The sequence below is a fragment of the Nematostella vectensis genome, chromosome 5 (genome assembly GCF_932526225.1).
Source record: "Nematostella vectensis chromosome 5, jaNemVect1.1, whole genome shotgun sequence".
NCBI lineage: Eukaryota > Metazoa > Cnidaria > Anthozoa > Actiniaria > Edwardsiidae > Nematostella > Nematostella vectensis.
Window position 1 is genome coordinate 14,867,474 of NC_064038.1, and position 25,128 is coordinate 14,892,601.

The window sequence follows — 25,128 nt, forward strand, 5'->3', positions numbered from 1 at the left end:
AGGCATTGAAAAATCCACTAAAAATTTAATTGGATATTAGCAAGGGGGGTATACCCGTCTATATGGAGCTTTGGTCTAATCGTGCCAATTTACAAGAAAGACGATCTCTCTACGCCTGAAAATTACAGAGGCATAACTTTACTGTCAGCCACAGGGAAAGTTTTGAACGCGATCCTGAACAAAAGATTATATAGTTTTTTTGGTGAATAAAGGCATACTTAAACCAGAACAATGTGGTTTTAGAAAAAAAAAAAAAGGACCGTAGATAGCATTTTTGTGATGAAAATTTTAATTGATAAATATGTTAAGTCCAAACCAAAAAAAGCGGGTAATATCCTTTTTGCTTGCTACGTCGATTTCAGCAAAGCATTTGACAGTGTACCCAAAAATAAACTTTTCAAAAGACTGGAATTGGCAGGAATAACAGGTCGTTTCCTTGACGTACTAATTTCAATGTATGCAAATAATAAATACTCAGTAAAATTAGACAGTTTTGTGACGACGGCATTCAGATGTTACACAAGAGTGAAACAGGGGTGTATGTTTTCTCCAACTCAATTCAACTTCTACCTAAATAGCCTGCCAGAAAAAATCTCAACGCTAGAAATCGGGATGACTGTGAGATACACAATGAGTGAATGCTATACGCAGATGATCTGGTAATATGCCCAAGATCAGCAAAAGGGTTACAAAGCTACCTTGATGTCCTAGTTGACTATTGCGACAAGAGTGAGCTTTCCGTTGATCTAGACAAAACCAAAGTAAATCTTTAATAATTGCGGATAAATACTAAAAACTACATATTCAGTTATAAACATAATCTAATTGAAAATGTGAAATCACATAAATACCTGGGCGCTCATTTCAGCGCATTCGGAAATTTTAGCTTAGCCAAACAAGATATGAAAAAGTAGCCCTAAAGGCTCTATATAAACTGAGAAACGAAATGGGTAAACATTTTCGAACCAATGTACCCTCAGACTAAAATTATTTGACGCCTTAATGACGCCAATTTTTCTTTACGGCAGTGAGATTTGGGGGTTAGACTGCAAAGACAAGGTAGATAAAGAAGGGCGGATGTGGGAAGATTTCCACTGCGAGGCTAAATGTAGAGCATTGAATTTTTTTTTTTTTGTGGGGGTGGGGGGGGGGGGCTTCAAGAAATTTAGACCAAAATAAACTTTCCAATGTAGCGTTGCGTGACACGTTAGGACGAGAAAAGAAAGAATTCTAGACAAACAAAATTAAACATATTTTAAATCACGCCGGGATTAGGAGAAATATGGTCAACCCCATTCGACGCACAAATACACATAAATATCATACGACAGAAACTGACAGATATAGAACAATAAATATGGCTCAATGAAATTTATAACGATGAAAGGAAATACCCTCGACATAAAAACAAAATGAGAACATTTAGGACATTTAAGAGCGTTCTCAATTACGAAGATTAAAAAACCGAACTATCCAGATATATTTAAAATTTAACAACCAAGAAATTTCAAATCCAAAAGATATTGCTGATAAATTTGCTAATTATTTTACAAATATAGGGCCAAACCTTTCAAAAAATATTGAAAATACGAACATTGATATAAAATTATACTTAAAGGCAATAGTAAGAGCAATAGTTAGCTCTTCCGTCTTACCACGCCTGATGAAATAAAAGAAATAACACTTTCTCTAAAAAATAAAAACAGTTGTGGATTTGATGATATTAATATAAGGGTTATCAAAGCAGCTATTTCAATACTATCAAATCCTCTCAGTACCTTAATCAACCAATCTATTATGGCCGGTATAGTGCAAACTCAAAAATGCCAAAGTCATACCGTTATTTAAATCAGGAGAAAAAGAGTTATTCAGTAACTATAGACCAATTTCTATACTTCCATGCTTCTCAAAAATTTATGAAAGAGCAATATACAATCAACTTATCTCATTCATTAACAAATATAACATTCTAAATAATAACCAGTATGGATTTAGAGACAAACATCCAACAGTTATGTCAGTTTGTGACTTTATAGGAAAGATATCTTCTTCTATTGATAAAGGCTACAATACTATAGGCATTCCTCTTCAAAAAACTGCAATTTTATGGTATCAGAGGAATTCCACTGCTTTGGTTCCAAAATTATCTTTCAAACCGAAAACAATTCGTTCATTATAAAGATACAAAGTCATAAGAATATGATATAACCTGTTGGTGTTCCCCAGAGTTCCATTCTTGAGCCCTTACTATTTCTTATATACATTTATGATGTCCCTAATGCCACGTTTACTCTTTTTGCTGATGACACAAAATTAATTTTAAAATCGAAATCTGCTGAGAACATGGATGAAATTTTTAAACTCTGAGCTATTTAAACTAACAGAATGGTTTTAGACAAATAAATTATACCTTAACACTAAAAAACAAACTATATAATATTCAGAAACAGCAAAAGAAAAACAAAACATACAACCAAAATAGAGATAAACAACGAACCAACCCAGATTGTAAATGAAACTAAATTCTTAGGACTCATCATTGATAGTCAATTGAATTGGAAGTCACATATCAACCATGTCAGAATTAAAATCACTAAAAATTTTGGAATAATGAATAAACTTCGCTTTTATTTGCCTAAACTTTGCCTACAAACTTTATATTTTATATTAGTTCATTCGTAAATACACTATGGAAACATCAACTGGGCAAGTAATTATGACACAAGTTTAAAACGAATATTCCTAATATTCCTAAGATGTGTTAGAATTATAACAAATTCTCATTACCTCAGTCACACTGAGCCCTTATTCAAACAATAAAGGATTCTTACGGTCTATGACATTAACACCCTTGAAACTGCATTATTCATGTATAAATTCGGCAATAATCAATTAACGTGGACTTTTGATAACTTTTTTTTAAATAATACAATCCACAGCTATAACATTAGAAATTTCTGCGACTATCGCACAACTCAGAAAAACAAGATGGGGCCAATTTTCAATTTCGTACAGGGGTCCAATAATCTGGAGCAACCTCACTTCTCAAGCAAAACAATGCAGATCAAGAAATATGTTCAAAAAGATTGTAAAGGACAGTATTCTCTCTCAAAAAGCAGCTGTTGATTTATAGATATGATTCTAATTTATTTCGTCAAATCAGCCACATGTAAGTTTAATAATAAGGATTCCTTAGTCAAATCAAGAACATTAATATATATTTTAGTAGAGACGCTACTCAGTCTGCGACAGAGGTCTACACCTCATAAGCATTGTGCTTTTAGTAGACTCCTCATCATCACTATTTTTTTTTTTCATTATTATCATTATACTATTATTTGGTGAAATAAACTTGAGATTGATGGATTGATTAATCAATATAGGCTCGATATGACAAAATGTGATATTGTTGTCTTCACTTCCAAATGGGTTTAGTTGATAAACTCGGTATCAGAGCCACGATACGCAACTCGAACGGCAATGATAAAATTAGTCGGTCAAACACTAGAATTCTATAGCGATGTCGAGCAAGTACAGAGCCCTAGTTACAAAATTAGACTGGAGGTCACATCCACCACAACTCTAGAGAGCCGCATGAGAAGAGCACACAGCTATACCTACCTATCTCAGCGAACGAAGATAATGGCAAATCATTAAGGCTAGGCCCTCTAGGTCCGCCTTGAACAAAACCGACATCATAAGCTGGTGTGTGACTGCCTCTGTGTTCAGAAACGTTCAGAAACACGGCGACATCGTTATGTTATCGAGATCTAAACTGAGCACCATAGATTAAATTATCAATCTACAATCTCGACAACGAGATCAGCGAGAAAGATTTGCAGTTGATAGTCAAAGAGGCAGAAAAATATAATAAGATGCGTCAATCTATTAGGAGAAATGCATATAATAGTCCACTTAGACTAGACGACAAAAAAAAAGAAAAAAAGAAAACGAAGACAAGATCATAGAGCAAATCATGCTCGAGATGAAAGAGAAACTAATCAAATCTTCAACATCAGATTCTTTTACGACGAGACCCGCTATAGTACACATTTACATATCAGTAAAGAGCGATGGTAACTCACACCACCTTAGCCACCCTCTCACCACGCTTACAACACTTAGTCACAAACACATTACCGGATATGTATACCCATCCTAGATGACTGCTCTTTTATATGTTCCCAGTTCCCATCTGTTTCCTAAACCCTTCATTATATTTTAGTGTCTTTAGGCTTATGGCGGAGATCCCGACGCGAAGCGCCGCGTGATTGGAGCCCTATACCTAAGAAAAAGTGGTATATAAAGCAATAAGTGGTAACAAATATTGGTAACTCGTCAACTCGAGTTTTCGTGACACGATATTCGTCCGTCCGCCTCCAAAAACCATCGTAAGACAACCGAATTTGGTATGAGTCATGTATTTGTCAAGGAAGGTCCAAATCTGTGGTCACTTGACGTCATCGATAAAGTCACTAGAAGCAAAAATATGCAGACGTCATCAAAATTAAAACTATTTATTCCATGAACGAAACATGATGTTGCAACCAAACTCGGTAGGTGTCATGTAGTCATGTATGGTTACATGTCGTGTGACGTCATAGATGAAGAAAAAAGCGTCACTGAAAGCAAAACTATTCCGATCTCATTAAGAACAAAAAAATCCATATCTCATGAACGAAACAACAATATAACAACCAATGTTACAAAATACAAAAATATAATTATTACAATTATTACAAACAAAAACATAAATATAATTATTAAGGATAAGTTATTATTTGTCAGCTGATTGCTACAATACCAAACTCTTGTCCGCCAAATTTCACCAGAGTGAAGTTAGTTCCTTATTGGCAGTTCCTTTTTCGTCTGTTTCCTTATTCGCTCAGTTCCCTTTTCAAATCCGGGGGGGTACTTACATGATACCTATTTAATTCGAGTTGAAACAGTATTTAGGCATAACAGTTTATTCAGAACAAGTCCAACAGCATTTTTGTCGGGTAAATTTCGATGCTTTAACGTGCTCGCTGCTAAGAGGAGCTGTGAACATGAGACTCGATCTGCTACAAAAGGTCAAATTACGAAATGCGTGCAATCGCTTTCACAAATGAATCTAGCAAAAGAGAGGAAATCTACCTCTCATCTAATAAATGTATTTGTATCTTGGGCTTTATTTCCAAACGCATTAATATATTTAGAGGGGAAATATTCACGCTTTACTTGACTACGTACGTATGTCGTGTGAATTTGACCTTGCTAACAAAACCACAATTTGACAGATAGTGTTGTTGTCAATTAACACCTTGGCTACTAGATACGGCTCTGACAAAACAAATAGATTAGTGCAGTGACACGAATAGGGGACTGCTCCTTATTCAAGTTAGTTTTCGCGAAAAAGGAAATGGAATCTCCCAACGTCCGATTTCGTTTTACGACTTTATCCGAATAAGGAATAGACTATGAAGAGGGTTGTCAGTGTTTGCTCATCATTTCTCAATAAAGGACATGAAATTTCATAACTCCCGATTCGCTTTTACGACTCCTTTCTAAAGAGTTCTCGAATAAGGAAATGGTATTTCATAACGCCTGATTTCGTTTTTCCTACTTATCCGAATAAGCAATAGACTAAAGAGAGGGCTCTTTAGTATTTTCTAAACATTTCTCGAAAAAGGAAATGGTATTTCATAACGCCTGATTTCGTTTTACCTACTTATCCGAATAAGCAATAGACTAAAGAGAGGGTTTTTTTTAGTATTTTCTTAACATTTCTCGAATAAGGAAATGGTATTTCATAACGCCTGATTTCGTTTTACCTACTTATCCGAATAAGCAATAGACTAAAGAGAGGGTTCTTTAGTATTTTCTAAACATTTCTCGAAAAAGGAAATGGTATTTCATAACGCCTGATTTCTTTTTAAATATCTATTCGAATAAGGAATCTACTTTAAAGAGGATTGTTAGTATTTTCTCACAATTTGTTTAGAGGAGTATATTCGCGCTTTACTTGACTACGTACGTATGTCGTGTGAATTTGACCTTGCTAACAAAACCACAATTTGACAAGTGCTTGTTGTCAATTAACACCTTGGCTACTACATAAGGCTCTGACAAAACAAATAGATTAGTGCAGTGACACGAATAGGCAACTGCTCCTTATTCAAGTTAGTTTTCGCGGATAAGGAAATGGAATCTCCCAACGTCCGATTTCGTTTTACGACTTTATCCGAATAAGGAATAGACTATGAAGAGGGTTGTCAGTGTTTGCTCATCATTTCTCAATAAAGGACATGAAATTTCATAACGCCCGATTTCGCTTTTACGACTCCTTTCTAAAGAGTTCTCGAAAAAGGAAATGGTATTTCATAACTCCCGATCTCGTTTTAACTACTTATCCGAATAAGGAATAGACTAAAAAGAGGGTCGTTAGTGTTTTTTAAACATTTCTCGAAAAAGTAAATGGAATCTCCCAACGTCCGATTTCGTTTTACGACTTATCCGAATAAGAAATAGACTAAAGAGAGGGTTCTTTAGTACTTTCTAAACATTTCTCGAATAAGGAAATTGTATTTTATAACGCCTGATTTCGTTTTAACTACTGTTTCGGCATAAATCTATTACATAAGTGACAAGTGACAGTTTCGTTAATATCGATTTCAACCACGTGATTATAATCCATTGTAAATCAGTCAGATCAACAGTAACCGAGATCGGAACTCTGAAATACAGCTAACCAGTACGATTACAAAACCTACAGCCAACCAGGACTTTGAGAATCAGAAAACACGATAGGATACGCCATTGAAGTAAGTTAATTTGTGAGTTTGAATAACTGTAAATAAGCTTTGATTCCATGCAATCAATGTAAATCAAATAACTTTCATTCATTCTAGATCGAATAAATATATCTTTACACATCGTTGGATTGTTAAACGGTTTGTGGCGAAATCCTCACGGGAACCTAACGCAACAACTACCTATCCCAATAAGGAATAGACTAAAAACTGGATTGTCAGTGTTTGCTCATCATTTCTCAATAAAGGAAATGGAATTTCATAACGCCTGATTTCGCTTAAACGACGCCTTTCGAAAGAGTTCTCGAAAAAGGAAATGGTATTTCATAACTCCCGATCTCGTTTTAACTTACCTATGCCGAATAAGAAATAAACTCAAAAAGAAGATTGTCAGTGTTTTTTCAACATCTCTTGAAAAAGGAAATGGCATTACATAACGCCTGATTTCGTTTTTACTACTTTTTTTTACCGAAAAAGGAATGGAGTAAAAAGAAGATTGTTAGCGTGTTTTTTTTTTCAACATCGGCTTGTTTGGGTTTCCTTATTCGAGAAATGTTTAGAAAACACAAACGACCCTCTTTTTAGTCTATTCCTTATTCGGATAAGTAGTTAAAACGAAATCAGGCGTTATGAAATACCATTTCCTTTTTCGAGAAATGTTAAGAAAATACTAAAGAACCCTCTCTTTAGTCTATTGCTTAAGCGGATAAGTAGGTAAAACGAAATCAGGCGTTATGAAATACCATTTCCTTATTCTAGAAATGTTTAGAAAATATAAAAAACCCTCTTTTTAGTCTATTCCTTATTCGGATAAGTAGTTAAAACGAGATAGGGAGTTATGAAATACCATTTCCTTTTTCGAGAACTCTTTCGAAAGGAGTCGTTAAAGCGAAATCGGGCGTTATGAAATTTCATGTCCTTTATTGAGAAATGATGAGCAAACACTGACAACCCTCTTCATAGTCTATTCCTTATTCGGATAAAGTCGTAAAACGAAATCGGACGTTGGGAGATTCCATTTCCTTATCCGCGAAAACTAACTTGAATAAGGAGCAGTTGCCTATTCGTGTCACTGCACTAATCTATTTGTTTTGTCAGAGCCTTATGTAGTAGCCAAGGTGTTAATTGACAACAAGCACTATCTGTCAAATTGTGGTTTTGTTAGCAAGGTCAAATTCACACGACATACGTACGTAGTCAAGTAAAGCGCGAATATACTCCTCTAAACAAATTGTGAGAAAATACTAACAATCCTCTTTAAAGTAGATTCCTTATTCGAATAGATATTTAAAAAGAAATCAGGCGTTATGAAATACCATTTCCTTTTTCGAGAAATGTTAAGAAAATACTAAAGAACCCTCTCTTTAGTCTATTGCTTATTCGGATAAGTAGGTAAAACGAAATCAGGCGTTATGAAATACCATTTCCTTATTCGAGAAATGTTAAGAAAATACTAAAAAACCCTCTCTTTAGTCTATTGCTTATTCGGATAAGTAGGTAAAACGAAATCAGGCGTTATGAAATACCATTTCCTTATTCGAGAAATGTTAAGAAAATACTAAAGAACCCTCTCTTTAGTCTATTGCTTATTCGGATAAGTAGGAAAAACGAAATCAGGCGTTATGAAATACCATTTCCTTATTCGAGAAATGTTAAGAAAATACTAAAGAACCCTCTCTTTAGTCTATTCCTTATTCGGATAAGTAGTTAAAACGAAATCAGGCGTTATGAAATACCATTTCCTTTTTCGAGAAATGTTTAGAAAATACTAAAGAACCCTCTCTTTAGTCTATTCCTTATTCGGATAAGTAGGTAAAACGAAATCAGGCGTTATGAAATACCATTTCCTTATTCGAGAACTCTTTAGAAAGGAGTCGTAAAAGCGAATCGGGAGTTATGAAATTTCATGTCCTTTATTGAGAAATGACGAGCAAACACTGACAACCCTCTTCATAGTCTATTCCTTATTCGGATAAAGTCGTAAAACGAAATCGGACGTTGGGAGATTCCATTTCCTTATTCGCGAAAACTAACTTGAATAAGGAGCAGTCCCCTATTCGTGTCACTGCACTAATCTATTTGTTTTGTCAGAGCCGTATCTAGTAGCCAAGGTGTTAATTGACAACAACACTATCTGTCAAATTGTGGTTTTGTTAGCAAGGTCAAATTCACACGACATACGTACGTAGTCAAGTAAAGCGTGAATATTTCCCCTCTAAATATATTAATGCGTTTGGAAATAAAGCCCAAGATACAAATACATTTATTAGATGAGAGGTAGATTTCCTCTCTTTTGCTAGATTCATTTGTGAAAGCGATTGCACGCATTTCGTAATTTTACCTTTTGTAGCAGATAGAGTCTCATGTTCACAGCTCCTCTTAGCAGCGAGCACGTTAAAGCATCGAAATTTACCCGACGAAAATGCTGTTGGACTTGTTCTGAATAAACTGTTATGCCTAAATACTGTTTCAACTCGAATTAAAAGGTATCATGTAAGTACCCCCCCGGATTTGAAAAGGGAACTGAGCGAATAAGGAAACAGACGAAAAAGGAACTGCCAATAAGGAACTAACTTCACTCTGGTCCAAATTTCTCTCTAGCTTTTCGATCTTTACCGAAACCGATTCCACTTTCGTTCTTACTTCATGCTGTGCCAGTGTTTTCGAGCATGAGTTGGGATAAACGTGGTTGATCTCCTTGTCGATTCCCGGCAGTACGTTTAGAAGTCTAAAGGAATCCCTACTTGCTGAAATCTCCCCGATTACTCGAAACGCTTAAAGGACGTAGACTTCTTCCGTTCTAGCCCTGTTCCAGGCAACGCAACCTGCTTAAAACCATTTGATCGGAGCTGAATCGCCGGCAAGCGTCCTCTCACATCCTTCGACGCTATCTTATAGCTTCGGCCGGGATGCTTCAAAGAACCTCATATTGACGAATTTTCGTGGTCGTAGACGGCATAATTCAATATAAAATGCGTACCATCTTTTGTTTGGGTCAATTCTCAGTGAAATCACCTCAAATTACATCATGAAATCGGAAAGGAGGTCTTAGCCGACGAGTCAAATGTTGTAGACTGAATCAATAGAGCGCGCGCTTTGATTCATATTTGGCGCTATGTTCTACCATATTCCCATATATAGCATAATCCAAAATTTATAGAGGCCAAGTGTCGATAGAAAATACACACTGTACACACCTGGTACCGATCAAAGTGCTGTCATAAAATATATTCGATTAACACGAAAATGCTTGACGCATGCTGGGAACAAGCATCCCCGCTGGTACCGTTTTCTCCCCTCTGGGGCTCCTCATGATCGCAAATGCTCATTTAAACATATTATGCCCTTTTTTTTACCCCTCTTGTACCAGGTTTGACTACTAGGCCTTGGAGATTCTTGGAGAATGGGGGTGCAGTCATACATATCATATGGAAAATATATATTTATATTTGGTGATACTTCAGGCCCATTGCTTTTTTCTCAGTGCCTATTGCACAGAGTTTGTTTGTCTTTTTTATAAAAATGGAATAAAATTGATTTGATTTAATAAGCAAATCTGAGTGTTGAAGCTCCCTCATAGCAAGATTTTGTATGCTTGGGCTATATAATTTAGGTTTGGGTATTTTTATGGGAGGTAAGTTTGTATGCTTGCTATATTTTATGTAAAGAACTCAGGTTTGGGTATGTATTTTGGGGAGTGAGCGGGGGGGCTAATTTGACAAAGAGTCCTTATCGCAAATGCTTATTCAAACATATTATGCCCTTATTTTTACTCCTCTTGTACCAGGTTTGATTATTAGGCCCCGGAGATTCTAGGAGTATGGGTGTGCAGTCATAGATATCATATGGAAAATAAATATTTATATTTGGTGATACTTCAGGCCCATTTTTTCAGTGCCTATTGCGCAAAGTTTGTTTGTTGTCTTTTTTTCAAATAATGGAATAAAATTGATTTGATTTAATAAGCAAATATGAGTGTTGAAGCTCCCTTATAGCACGATTTTGTATGCTTGGGCTATATAATTTAGGTTTGGGTATTTTTTTGGAGGTAAGTTTCTATGCTTGGTATATTTTATGTATAGAACTCAGGTTTGGGTATGTATTTTGGGGGGTGAGCGGGGCGGTGGGGGCTAGTAATCTGTTAAAAATTTCTTATTGTAAATGCTTTTTTTAACATATTATGCCCATCTCACGAGTCAATGTTAATTCGGAGTGTCAATTCAAATTCGGAGTTAGCAAATTTTGCTTGAAACATAAGACTTTAAGCGCATTATGCTTAAAATACTGTAACTTGAGCAAAACGTGCTTAAAACTCGGATAACAAGAAACAGATTGTAAGCAACTTTTATAACACCAAACTAGCGTTCAATAGCTAAATTTAAATAACTGAGGCTCCGCTGCAAACTGGTCCAAGACTACTTAAAGCAGAAATATGTACTCTTAATTCCCTATGAACCAATATTCATCTTACAGTATTGATATAATATTAAACCTCCCCTTTCAGATTCAGACAATGAATCTTCTATAGTAAAAAGGATGCTAGAGTTTCTCCAAATCGTTCTGTTAGAGTGACAGAGTTCGGGAAACAAGCGAATTTTGCTTAAAACCCGGCAAAATCATAAAATGTGCTTGTTTTTCGTATAAAGGGAAGTCATCAACAGCAACATATAAGATTCAAACATCCCCTTTCTGATGAAGACAATCAATCTTGTATATTAAAACGGATGATTGACTTTCTCTATGCTTGACTTCTAGATGCTAGACTTTCTCCTTCTGATAGTGTGACAAGAGTCTTTAGGAAATAAGCGAATTGTGCTTAAAACCCGGCAAAATCGAAAATTATACTTGTTTTTCGTATAAAGGGAAGTAATCGCTTTTAACATCAAAAGCAACATATGACATTAGACTCCCCTTTCTGATTAGGACAATCAATCTACTAGAAACAAAAAATGTTTCTAAAAAGCCAAGTGGGAAGCAACGCTTTGTTTGGTGTTCCAGGTCTATAAAGCTGATGACAAACACATGTAGAGGTCACGGTGGCACTTTATTTTCGGGACTTATGTCCTGCCGAGCGTTGAGACAAAGGTTTTGAGCGCTGATCCCCAGAGATAGACATTATAGTGTTTTGATTATTTTATTAAAGAGTTAATTATATGCGCAAGATATTAGAGTACAAACTGGATTTCAAAGTGTCCTGCTTCGAGCCAAAGACACAAAAAGAGCGTTACTGCTAACTGGATCGTCGATTTAATTAGCTCTAAACTAATTAGCTCGCGAATAGAATACCTTTAACAGTCACGTATGGAAAAATACAGCCATTAAAAGTTTATTATTATCAATTTAAAACTCAATGTGCAAAAGAAATATTTAAAAGAAAACTAATTGTGAAGCAACTCTTAGCTTGGTGTTCCTGGTCTTGTAATATAAAGGTGTTGAAAAACATATGTAGAGGTCACGGTGTCATTTTATAGACAAAAGTTGTCGAATTATTTTTACGAGTAAGCCCACTAAACTGGTTCTTTGCCCATAACATATAAAAATTCCACGGAGGACATCGGTAGTAAAAAAAAGGAGACAAACGAAATATGCTTCATACAATCACTTTATCAAACGTTACCAGGTAATGAATGCGCAAAATATCGCAGTACAAACGGGTTGTCAACGCGTTCTGTTTGAGTAATACAGAAACTGTATTCCAGCATATCCTTTCATTCAAGTTGAATAAGAAGTGGAAAGTGTTATTCTGTGAAACTTGCTTCTTAAAATACCTTATGACTACTCCCGCTATGTTTTCATATGAATATTAAAAACGCCACGACTCGGGGCAGAGCCCTCTTTAGACGAGCATTTTGTTGATGTTAAAGCCTTATAACCTATAAAGTGAGCTCTATTCTCCTTAAACAAAAGACTAATCTTGACCGCAAACCATCATCTGCTTTACGATGAAACGGGATATTTATTTTCGGCTGCGCGCAAATAGTTTACCAAATGGCGGGAAATATAGAAATAGCAAATAACATAAATGACCTCATTGGGAAGAAACATTTGGCAAACGTAAGAACGCATAAAGCGTTTGAATGAAATACCTTTTCAGATAAGTATTTTTCAAAAGGCCTGTCTCAAAAATACACATTTTATCTGTACATTATAAAATTATATTTGCTTACCTCGCTCCCGGGACGAAACAAATTTCGCTGAAATGAAATTCAGGCATTCTTCGAGTGCTGTTGAATTCACAACAAAATGCCTCCGAAGCGGTAGTTTAGATCGCCGAACTCCACAAGGAAGAAAAATTTACTTTGAAAGTCGATTAAAAAATTCTTCGAAATGGCAAATAGTAAGAGAAATAAGGATCCGGCAAAAGAACAGCATAGCGCTGTTTTAAAATTCGTTTAGAGAAAGTGCTTTAGAAAAGTAAAGTGAATTATTCGGTAAAACCTACTCACGTGTCAAAAGAGGGTAATCCGATTGGTAAAATAACCTATTAAATATGGATGAGTAAACCGTAACAGTGAAACTGGACTTAGCACCGAAATCTTGAATGGCTTCCCAGTCACACGTAGAGAATGTTCCAAAATCATGTACCGTATTCTATTACGGTTTTGCATTATCTAACTAACAATTAATTGCAGTTATCAGAAAATAGGATGTGACTAGGAAGCGATTTCAGTGCTAAGTCAAGTTTCTTGATCCACTGTTACTATCTGTATTGTACATAATAATCGTAAGTGGGAAGGGAGATTTCTTGCAGATCATTTTATTTAAGTGTATGAGCCTTGCGAACGCCAGCCATCAGTGTAATATAAAGAAAAGAGGCTTCTGCTATTAGGGATCCACGGATTATGCCTGGCACAACGCACAAGAGATAATTACCGATAAGCTGCCTGAGTGGTTTGCTACTGGCGTATTCTGTTAGGCAGCTTTATTGGAGTTTGCTTAAGCAGTTGCTGTAATTTTGCTGTTTTGGTCAATTTTTGCGATGCGACGTCTCGCTAACAAAACAGATTCAAGTTTCACTCTCCGCGCGGCCATTTTAAATATTTGCATAATAAGTAGGTAAATCGATATTGTCAAAAATGGTAATGTACGGCACTGATCACGATCACACCGTAGCTTATAATAACCACCAGTCACGTGTTCCGTATGCATTAATTACCAGTTAAGGACAATTACCACCAGTTGGCGCGTGCCATATACATTAATTAACTCGCGGGCGATTAACTCTTAAGAGAAAAACATACACGTTATCGCAAATACTCTTTTATTTTGACTATCATTTCTTTTTTTTCCTTGAATAAGACTGCTAGAATTCCACCCTTTTTACACCGTTATTTAGCACTTACGCTCATCGACAGTGACACCGCCACATTTCATTAATTCTCTTCAATTCATACCGCCAAATCCGCACCGCCACAACCCCACTGCCACATTCCCACCGCCACATCCCCACTGCCACATCCCACCGCAACATCCCCACTGCCAAATCCACACTGACACATCCAAACTGCCACATCCCCACTGCCACCTCCCACCGCAACATCCCCACTGCCACATTCCCACCGCAACATCCACACTGCCACATCCCCACTGCCACATCCCCACTCACACATCCCCACCGCCACATCCCCACCGCCACATCCCCACCGCCACGTCCACCGTCACATCCACTGCCTCGTATATAAACTACTGTTTAACTCGGAGATTTTGCGGCATACAAAATCGGCGAAGAGATTAGTAACTGGTGATAACGATTTCGCATTCCAAGCATGACACGAGTAATAGGGCGTTCAAGATAACAATTGCGCGTTTGCCGTCGACCAACTTCTGCCCAGAGCGCGCTTTTCTGGATTACTGCGCTGCGAGGGGACTCCAACCAGGACCTCTTTTTTCTATCCCATTGTAGTCCTGTATCCATGACCCAATTTTCCTTAGAATTGAATCGTTGCCTTTGCATATTGCCAAAGTACGATAGTAGCCATGGCTTTTGGAGTGGCGAGTCACGAGTCCGAAAAGGGTTATTCGGATTCGCAGATCAGGGCTATGATGGGTCGATGGAAATCCGATGCGTTTAAAATGTACATTAGCCTGATGCTTTTAAGGCGACCTAGTTTAGTACATCTCTACCGACGGGCCACGATCCTCTTAGTTCAGGTCTGGGGCTGCTTTCAGGGTCGCGGCCGAAAATTTAAAGTGGGTCGTATTTTAGCGAAGGCGAGGGCGACGGCCTGGAGTGGTATTCAGACTTGGGATGTACTTTCCCCTAGCAGTTGCACTTCATTTGCGAGCCCCCTCTGCACCAGGGTGGGATGGCCACATTGCCATGTGTCCTGTGGCGGTTTCTCTTCCAAAACATTGCCGAATAGTCCAGTCAATCTGTGGTTTCAGGTGGAACTAATTGCAATAGAATTTCTCTCAGCGGATTTTGAACAAGTGTTACAACCTAGTTAACTTACTAAAAGTCCCCAAAAATCCCTTTGGTGGAACATTTTAAAATTTGTGATTTTTCCATTTCGGAGCAAAACCACAGGGTAATCTCGTCGGTAAAACGGAAAAATAATAAAATACACGTCTAAATCATTACATTTGAAAGACCATTGGGCAAAGTTGATTAAATACCCTGTTTTGATATCTAAACAAAGCAAATTGCCCCTTTCTTATACCTTATCCAATATTTCTGAAATCCAAAAACCACAGGGTACCCGCGTCGAAAACACTAAACAAATTTGAAAATTCAAGCCTGAATCAGAAAATTTCAAAGGTCATTGGCCAAAAATTACTAAAGACACAAATTCTAGTATCGAAATGAAGCAACTTGTCCATGTTTCATTTCTATTTTAAATATTTTCTCCACAAATGTGTTTCTGCATCAGTTACTGAAATTTGTATAGAAACAGTGACAGCAACTCAGTAGCTAGGCTGACAAGTCTAACAAGCGACGAAAAATAATATAAAGTTTAACGCTACCAAGTGTTCATTAAGTCTTGACAGTTTCACGGAGGAAATTGCCCACACTGGTGGACTATCATCTTGGCACCACAAGTCTTCAGCGCATCAACATTGAAAAAGATCTCGGGGGCACAATATCGAGCAATCTCACATAGGACAACCACATTCTATTTGTGGTGTCCAAGGCCAACAAAATGATTGGTCTGCTCAAGAGGACATTTGTCCTAAATACAGATACAGGGTCAGGCGTTCTTTATACCTGTCCCTTGTCAAGTCGCAGCTATGTTTCGCCACTGAAGTCTGGTCCCCCGGCAGCGTAAGACTTAAAATGTTCTCCTAGAACGAGTTAAAAGGCGAGCCACCTGTTGAATTCTAAGAGCCAAGATCGGAGACTTGAGCTATAAAGAGCGACTTCTAAAACTCTATCTACTACCCTTGGTCTACAAAGGAGAGGTGAAAGACCTAATCTTTTTTTAGTGTAACTAACTAGTGTAACTTCGAAATGTAAATCATAATCGTACTCGTAACCTGATCCCAACCTTAACTTTATCTCCGGGTCTTTGTAGAACAACTACGTTTATTCAAGCATCTTATTTCAATCGTATTGTAAAACCATAGAATCTAATATGTAACTTAACTCAGTTCAATACGTTCTCTGGCCTACTTGCGCTTATAAATATTTCCTGAAGAACCATTAACAGACCCTACTTGCCAATGTATTCAACGTAGACTTACCCTGTACATGGTCCATCGCACGGATCTGTGACTGCCAACACAATTATTTTTATATTCATTTTATTTCCAATTTGTTTGTTTAGGGGTATACGTCCTGCATGGACCCTGTGCCCATTTACGTATGACCCCCCATTGGTCATCTTTGTTGTCTAATAAAGCTTTAGAAGACTATTCTAGTAATCAGTAACACTTTTGTGTTTTTTGAGGTTTTACACCAGCCTAAAGAAAGCAAATGCAATCCAATTTGTGCATTTGCACCGCACCATTTCTAGTAGCGATCCGTGTGTTGGAAGCAAGTCTGTCCGCACTGGACCATTCAATGATCGCTGATAAATATAATGCGATACAAATGCTAATCGGATTGCAGCACCAGAAGATGAACCTGCAAGAAGAATGGTCTAGACTGTAGTGTGAGGTTTGGAAAGTGCAAAGGTCAGACTTGTCACAATTCTGGACTAATCGAGCTAGAGCTAGACGTTCACTTTCATTAGAAGTGTAAGTAGCTTTATCTAGGCCGGTGTAATAATTCAAGAAATTACAAAAGTGTTCCAGATCACCGCTGTATTACATGTATTGAATAGGCTACCTACTGAGCTGATGTCACATATAAGTTTGTTTTCTAGAGAAATTTCAGTCACTGACGCGAGTGCGAAGATTGCAGAAATACATTTATGGAGAAAATATTTAAAATAGAAATAAAACACGGACTCTAATTTGTGTCTTTAATAATTTTTGGCCAATGACCTTTTAAATTTTGTATTTTCAATTTTTCAGGGTTTTCGGCGCGGGTACCCTGTGGTTTTTGAAATGCAGAAATATTGATAAAAAGAAGAAAAAATAGGGGCAATTTGCTTTGCTTCGATATTCAAACATTGTCTTTAATCAACTTTGACCAATGGCCTTTTTAATGTACTGATTGAGACGTGTATTTTATTTTTTTTCCCGTTTTAACGACGCGGGTACGGTGTGGATTTGCTCCGAAATGGAAAAAAAATCACATATTTTAAGATGTTCCACCAAAGGGATTTTTGGGGACTTTTAGTATGTTAACTAGGTTGTATCACTTGTTCCAAATCCGCTGAGAGAAATTCTATTGCAATAAGTTCCACCCGGGCCATAAAAATTTCATAGATTGACTGGACTAGAAGAGACGGAATAAATGTGTAATGTAATTAACCTTGATCGGTTTTTAATTTTTCAATCACTCAAACGCGGCCGGAGAAATCCATATCAATGTGTCGATTACCTCACTTCAGACAACAGGCACGGCGCCCGATGTTGCTCGCATAAGACAATTTTATTAGTATATTAAGATAAAGCCTTACTCGGGATAAACTTTTTTATTGTCACCGCAAGTGACTAAATTTTTATTTCAAAATTGTCGATATTAATAAATTTCATATGTTTCTGTTTAAATAAGAATTTGGAAGACTACAGGTGAAAAATAGAAATTTTTGCGATGAAAAAAAAAAGGAATTATGAATTTCCATTTATTTTTCTAATGATTTTTTCTGATTCAAGTGAAAAAAGCAATTGACGCAAAAGCCAACTGATTGTTACACGGACTAGATTTTTCATTTTCAATTTTAATACGCAAAATAAGAAATACAAAAAGTAAAAATTAAAAAAAGGTGTGCATTTTATGTTTTCTTTCTATAAGGGAAGTTTAACATGAGGATCACGTTCAATTTTTGTTTTTTGACTCTAAAATCTCCAAAACATTGAATGGCGGAATGTTACACGGACCCAAAGGGCAGCCGCATCTAAACTCAAACTAAGTTTTAGAAACCTTTATCAAAAGCAGGCCGCCATGCCAGACCCTACACCTGAAAACAGTATCTACCAAATATGCAAAACGGGCGTGGAAGGCATCTCAAATAAATGCCCAGCATGAGAGAATAAAAGGGACGAAAAAACGAACACGAAACCCAACTTACAGCAGTGTCGCTCTTAATAGCTTTTCTAGAGCAATAAAAGTAAACACATTCCCAAGCGAAAGGCTCGTTAAGGGACGCCATTGAAAATAACATCATCAAACGTTTCCTTTTTGCTTTTTGGAGACTCACCCATGTACATGCTTGGGTACTCGATTACTGATAAATATATATCTATGTCTATGGTATGGAAAAGTGATGACTCACCCTCCTCCTCCCTAGGCACGCGCCTGTGATGGGGATGGTAAAGTGACGACTCACCCTGTTAATAAGATCGGCCACGAACTCTCGAAGTGCAATCGGCCACCACGCGCGTATTTTGTGTTTGTAGAGGCTGTTATTGCTGAGTCGGGGATTTTGAAGTCCTGCATTCCAAGACTATTGCTGCATTTTGAACGCAGAGGAGGTAAAAATTCTGAAGAATAAAGATGTTAATTGCTATTTGCGTAGTATTACCCTTTTGGACTTAACTTGAACAGCCATTGTCAGCCATAGCTCTGTTATTGTTTTAACCAGGTTGGAAGTAGAATTATAAGAACGAATATTAAAACAACCACCAAAAAATAAATTTAATGTTTTATTTTCCAAACGTTTTCAAGATTATTGCAACAGCTTTCCCAAATTAGTCGTACAGTCGTGTTCGAATACAGATAGTTTAAGCCGTTGTCTCATGCATATCTGCACTTTTTCTTGGGTTTTATTTCGCGAATGTTTTTTTTTTAAATTGAACTTCCGCCTGAACACCACTGTGTGATTTTAGAGGGGACCATTTTATTTCGGGATTATTTTAGCCTCTGGCTGTACCGAATAGAGGAACTGGGTGTTTTAGCGAAAGGCACAAATTTACGTAGGCTCGATTTCCAGCTTGTTTTTGTGAGCCCACAGTACGTACCTCCATCAACGCCTGAATAACTAGTCTGGTCGTTTGTCCTGTGATTGAAATTTCAGCCAATCAGAAAAGCGCCTGGATAGCTCTCATGCTGAAGACCTCTAACCGTTAAAAGGCTCAAGTAAAAAGCTTGAAGTCTTAAATCCCAAATCCAATGAAGAAGCAGTGTTAAAATGTTTCCGATAGATAGTTTTCTGTTTTCCCTGCCAATAGCTTTCAATTGTCTTTTACATGGAACGGGTGCGTTTAACCTACAGGTTTCGGACAATCGCTCGGGGTGAGAATAGGAGCTTTTCTCAGGATGTTTACAACCCTTGACCGATTAAGCGACGGCAGAACAATGAAAAGTTCGAAAGTGTCTGAGGATTAGCAGGATTCATGCTTCCCGTCCTCGGTAAATTGGGGGAAATGTTTTACAGCTAGTCAAAATCCTTATTTTACTTAATATATAGATTTAGGCACTGCTTAAAAGCAGAGCCAGCATTGTAGTTTTAGGGGGATCTGGGTGTCTTTAAAATGGGTTTTTAATGAGATTCAGAATGTGAAATGTAATTATGAATTATATTGGCCCCACCAAGTGGATCAAGAAAGCACTCCTTCAATAACATTAAATATGCAGTATGAAAGTTAACAAATGCTAATCCTTGGTGTGAAAAATGCTGTAAAAGTTCAAGCGTTCTTAGTTGACAGACAGTATTTTTTTTCTTATTTCCATTCACAGAAGTTTCACTATGTATTACTTTTGTCAAAGCAGCATTCTAAACAAGCTTTGATCTTGTTATGAATATGTCAAGAATGTAACAGCATTCCAAAGATTGAGATGCCACAACTGATTATTCAGAAGAATGTGTTGAAATTAAACTCCACAAATATACCTCCTGTCAATAGACGTCCAATAAACGTCCGTTGAAGATAAAAAAAATCCCTTTTTGTTCTTTCGGGGTTGTTCAAACTTTCATCTGAAAATTTCCTCACCCAGCTGCCCAGAAAAATAAGGTCCACTTTTTTAATCAGAAAACTCACTCCCTTGCCACCCCCCACCCTCCTCCCCCTCAGATAAACTAGGTCCACTTTTTCGGATTTCGCACCTCCCAAGAAAATTCCTGGGTACCTGCCAGGGATTTACCCAAAATGGCTACTCAAAAATAAATGCAATAAACGCAAATCTTAAATTACTGAAAGTGCTTAATTCCAATTTCTAATTTCAAACTGAACCATGTTCATTGACCTATGTTAGTTGTAGAGAGGAAGGGATAAACAAATAAAAAAAAAGTCAATGGGGAGTGGAAAAGGGAGAAATGTGACTCTAATTAAAACAAATGTGACTCTACTTTTAGAAATATATAACAATAATACAAAGCTTGACTGAGCACTTTCCTAGCTTTTTCCCTTCTCCCTTTTAATATGATATAAGACTGTTTTCTTTACAGATTTATTATAGGAAAAGCACAAAAAAGTTTTTTGTTATCTTTATAAAATTTAAGTACGTTGCTCTAATAAAAACCCATTCCCTTTATAGAAGTTTCATTAATAACCACTTGTATCAAAGCTATATTCTGAAAAACTTTGCCCTTGCAAAGAAACATAATGTATGAAACAGCATTCCAAAAATAGGTGATATAGTAATACATTTCAGATGTCGACTTTCATCTAGCAAGGAACTTATGGACGCCAGTGAATGATTTTTATAGCTGAAAGCAGAAACAATCCAAAGGCCCTTTTTCTCGGGATCTCCTTACATATATATAGACGTGAAGAAAGTCTAGCAGAATGGTAGTGTAGAGCCTCTATAGTCCTCTTTTTAACTGCTGCGATGGGCGGGATTTACGAAAACTCGGGTAGATTTTACTATCAGCTTGTACTTCAGACAGAACGGTACCTTAAAGACTTTAGCCCATTTGAGTCCGCATCTTTACTCATTAAATACAATTTTCAAGCTACATTTTTTTTGTTAACATACGAACTTTAAAGCACTAAAGTGAGGCGGTAAATACACATAAAAGCGTAAGACCGAGTGGGGCCTGGGAGTTGCCCGGCTGACTGACTTACTGGCTGGCTGGCGAATAATACCACAGGGTACCCGCCCGATGACCACAAAAACCAAGTCGCATAGCTATACCATATTTCTATACCAATAGAATCAAAAAGCCCAATTGACGGTTTTACGAGCTCTCGATTAGTGAAAAAACATATCATAAAAACACAACGACAACGACGTTGACGCCGATGTCAATGATGATGATAATGCTTAATCTTAGTTATTAATTATAAACACGTCTGTCTTAAGGTCGTGATGTTGGCTCGTGCTAGAGCATCACAATACTTCATTCCAGGCCAGATGATAGTTAAGGCCCTCTTCTAAATGTTCTCATATTGATCATTAAGATGTTTACGTAAACCAGCGAAAAATACAAAGTATATTAGATAGACGATCTGATCAGCGCACAGTAAATAAACGAAATATCAGCAGTTGTAACACCGCTTTTTAGCTGCCACAGAGCGATAAGCCGTCTTATGGCTTTCTTCACCAGGACGCAATGTTTAAAGGGTCTGAGGCAAAATTTGAAATACCAGACTTTTAAGAGGTATGAAATTTATCAGAATATCTGTTAAAAAATAAGGCACTTCCCTAAGCCCTTTCCACCAGGCGCTAGATTACTTGCCATATTTTTTATAATATAACATAGTACTCATAGAAACTTGAGAATGGTTGGTTTTACCCGCATAAGGTGTCCAAGGCATGTCTTCACACTGTGTCTCTAGGAATGACACGTCATCTAATGCTAGCGCTGGACCGGTTGAGAACGCTTCAAATATGACCTGAAATGATACCAAAAGTCGTCATGTTTTGTATGACAATAAGGGACCATTCGACACCCGACAGAAGGGTTTATCAATAGAGACCTTAAAAACCCATCTTGAAAATCGTTTAAAATAGTATTTATACGATAGTTCACGTATTTTACTGGTGAAAAAAAGGAGAAAGAAATCGAAAGCCTTTCCCGTTTGTGTATATGTAGATAACTTACGTGTAGACCCCAGCTGCTACACCGTAAAAACGAGTAGCTTTTAGGGTATATCGCGATAACGTCATCATTTAATAAGTTCAAAATGGTGCAACCTGTACCCGGGTGCTCGAATCGGGGTATCTTAAGGTCTCTAATAGAAAGATGTTTTACTTTTATAAAGACGGGTTTTCAAGGGGAGAAAACGGAGACTGAAAAGGAAGCGGAGACTAAAGGGCTCGTGTTGCGTTCGTGTGAAAATCAACACGAAGGCCAAGCAAGCGGAGAGCAAGTAAAGAAACTTTTCCGTTCCTTTATTCTCTGTTCTTTCCTTTGCTTGCTTCTCCTTCTCACTCTCACACGCGGAGTGAAGAATCTTACGTCTCTGTTTCCTTTTCCTGGTAAAGACCTCAAGGAGGCTACTTCATTTCATATAAAGAAGTCAGGTTAAGCCGAGAAAGATCTACCTATATAAGGAATTTAGATTTACCCTTATAAAAAAAGTAGATCTATTTATATAGGTTAGGTTAAGTTTTACCGTACAAGGAAGGTAGATCTGTTCATATAACAAAGTTAGGATTACATTTATAAGAAAAATAGACCGCTCTGCATGGGTTTTCTCATATTCAGCACGCGAAATACGTTAAGGTTTCGTCTTGCAAAACTAACATTCCAGCATCGCCCTTTAATGCTGCTACTTTCCAAGTGCACATTCCTTCGTTTTTACTCTGCTAATGTATACTTGTATTCTTTGTAAGAGGGTAATTGAGAAAGATTACGAACGGTATCTTGTGGATAGCCAGCGCTCCTCGAATTTCAGCGTTCGAAGTGAACTTGAGCGTTTAGATTTCTGTGTACACAACACAAGCGCATACATATGCAGAAGTAATCGTGATCTGCTGCTTAAAAGGAGAAATTGGGAAAAGAGCCTAGCCTCTTTGGATACAACTTTGGAAAATAACTAAACGAACGGAATTTACTGTGAAGTTCTGTTTATATATGTAGAGAGTTGTTCCTGATTTTAATCACATATCAGGATGGTTCCCATACACTAGGTCTTTACTTTCGTGTCAAGTTATTGTCAAAATCAATACGAGAAATAAATATTTCTAAATAAACAAAGCAGTCCGCCATCAGTCTGAAACCGAAATTTGTACTTTTATTACTTACTTCTTATACATGTAGTACTAGTTACCCCCAAGCTCTCACAAATAAATATACAAATTTGATAGCCAGAGTGCATATCACGAAAAGTCAAAATCTAGCTGTCTAACTGTAACCAATCATTATAAGGAACTCGCGAATGTAAGCGTTGCTTCAATTGCACCAAATTAAGCAATGTTTTTATCGTCATTTATTTGTAGTCTTGAGCTATCAAAGAACCAATTTGGTTAGTTTTATATTGTTCCAACACTTGTGGCAAACGCCAGTCTTCAGTTTCCTGCCAGTCATGAAATCTACTGTAAGACTAACAATTCTCGATCTAATTCATTTCTTTTCCGCTGCCGAAGGTTTTGGGGTTGTGCATGCGCACTCTTTGACGCATCACTGCAATGAATGACGATTTTGCCCGGTCTAGCACTATTAAGGGACTTGATGTTTCCCCGTCAGCGACTTGTTTATTCAGCAGTTTGATGTCTCGTTGCAGCTGCTGTATTTTGCTTCTGAATTCAGGATGCTTCTCGTCCCTGATTTTACATGCTCTTCTAGAAGAGCAGGGATTATTTTTACACATCGTTTTAGTATGGCCTAAAGTATGGCAGACTGCACATAGGCGAGCTCTTGTTGCAGATAATGGCGCGAAATCTTTATCTTCTTTAGCTCTTCGCTAGCGCTCTCTAATCGAATTTGTAAGACTTGCAGATTCTCACAAACTTCTTTATTTTTTTACTCAAAAGGACTGCAGTCGCTTGTGCTAGGTTGCGGATAGATGAGTTGGACATTCTCCTCTGCACGCTTTAGTTGGGCGGGACGTCTATCTTGCGTAGCTCCCTGGGATAAGGGGAATTTACTTCGTTAGCTTTGATGAATACCTTTTTTTTAGTCCCGATCTGGAATGCCTTGTGCAGATCTCATTATTTCTGTAAGGGCGAAACCATCGTTGGCGTAACGTTAACAAAATATTCCATATCAAACATATTCCCCACGGATAGTGTCCTTCGTATACATTGCCTTATATGGGCATTGATGCCCATATTTAGAAAAGCTAAAGTTTTCCCGCTCCCTGATCTCCAGAAAACATGGTGAAAAATGCTGATTCCTTTCAATTTGAGACTCGAGGAAAAAATGTGTCAAAAAAACTTTATCGCTTGTTTAAATCTTTATCACACAAGTATTGAAAAGCCCTTAGACCCAGGCCTCCAAGAGATTGGCCGAGCGAGATTTAAGGTCACCCAAATATTGATATGGTCCTTGTCTATGTAACTAATTCTAATGGATTTCTGGTCCAAATCCAAAAGAGATGAGCAATTCTTTTGTATATTTAGGATAAGGCTCTCAGTGGTGATACGTTCCAGCAAAAATGTGGCAAACCTCTTCCCTCCACAGTATTCGACTTTCACCTTGAGTGCCATTTAAAACACAAGTGCACAAGTGTAGACACAAGACACGAGTGCATTCTGTAGCTATTTTATTGCTGATCATCTTAAGATTGGTCCAAACTTGTCCAAAACCTGTCAACAACTTATCAAGAAGCTTTTCATGGTGCTCCAGGCTCGACGCGCATGACTGTTATCTGAACCCGCAGTGGCTCAAGTATGTATGGCTGAATCCTGGTGTTTGAAGCTATGTAAATTTTTACAGACACCTCATAAAGCATGGTATACTTT

At 37.3% G+C, this 25,128-nt stretch overlaps 1 protein-coding gene across 1 annotated transcript in view; it reads right to left on the reverse strand.

Annotated features, from left to right (window-relative positions):
• The window catches only part of LOC5502251, a 108,897-nt gene that overhangs the window by 71,728 nt on the left and 12,041 nt on the right, over positions 1-25,128 (reverse strand). The window contains exons 9-10 of the mRNA XM_048727654.1: positions 22,016-22,115; positions 18,668-18,821 (exon numbers count right to left, since the gene is read on the reverse strand). Of these exons, the coding sequence (XP_048583611.1) occupies positions 18,668-18,821; positions 22,016-22,115 (254 nt within the window). The remainder of the gene's footprint in view (positions 1-18,667; positions 18,822-22,015; positions 22,116-25,128) is intronic.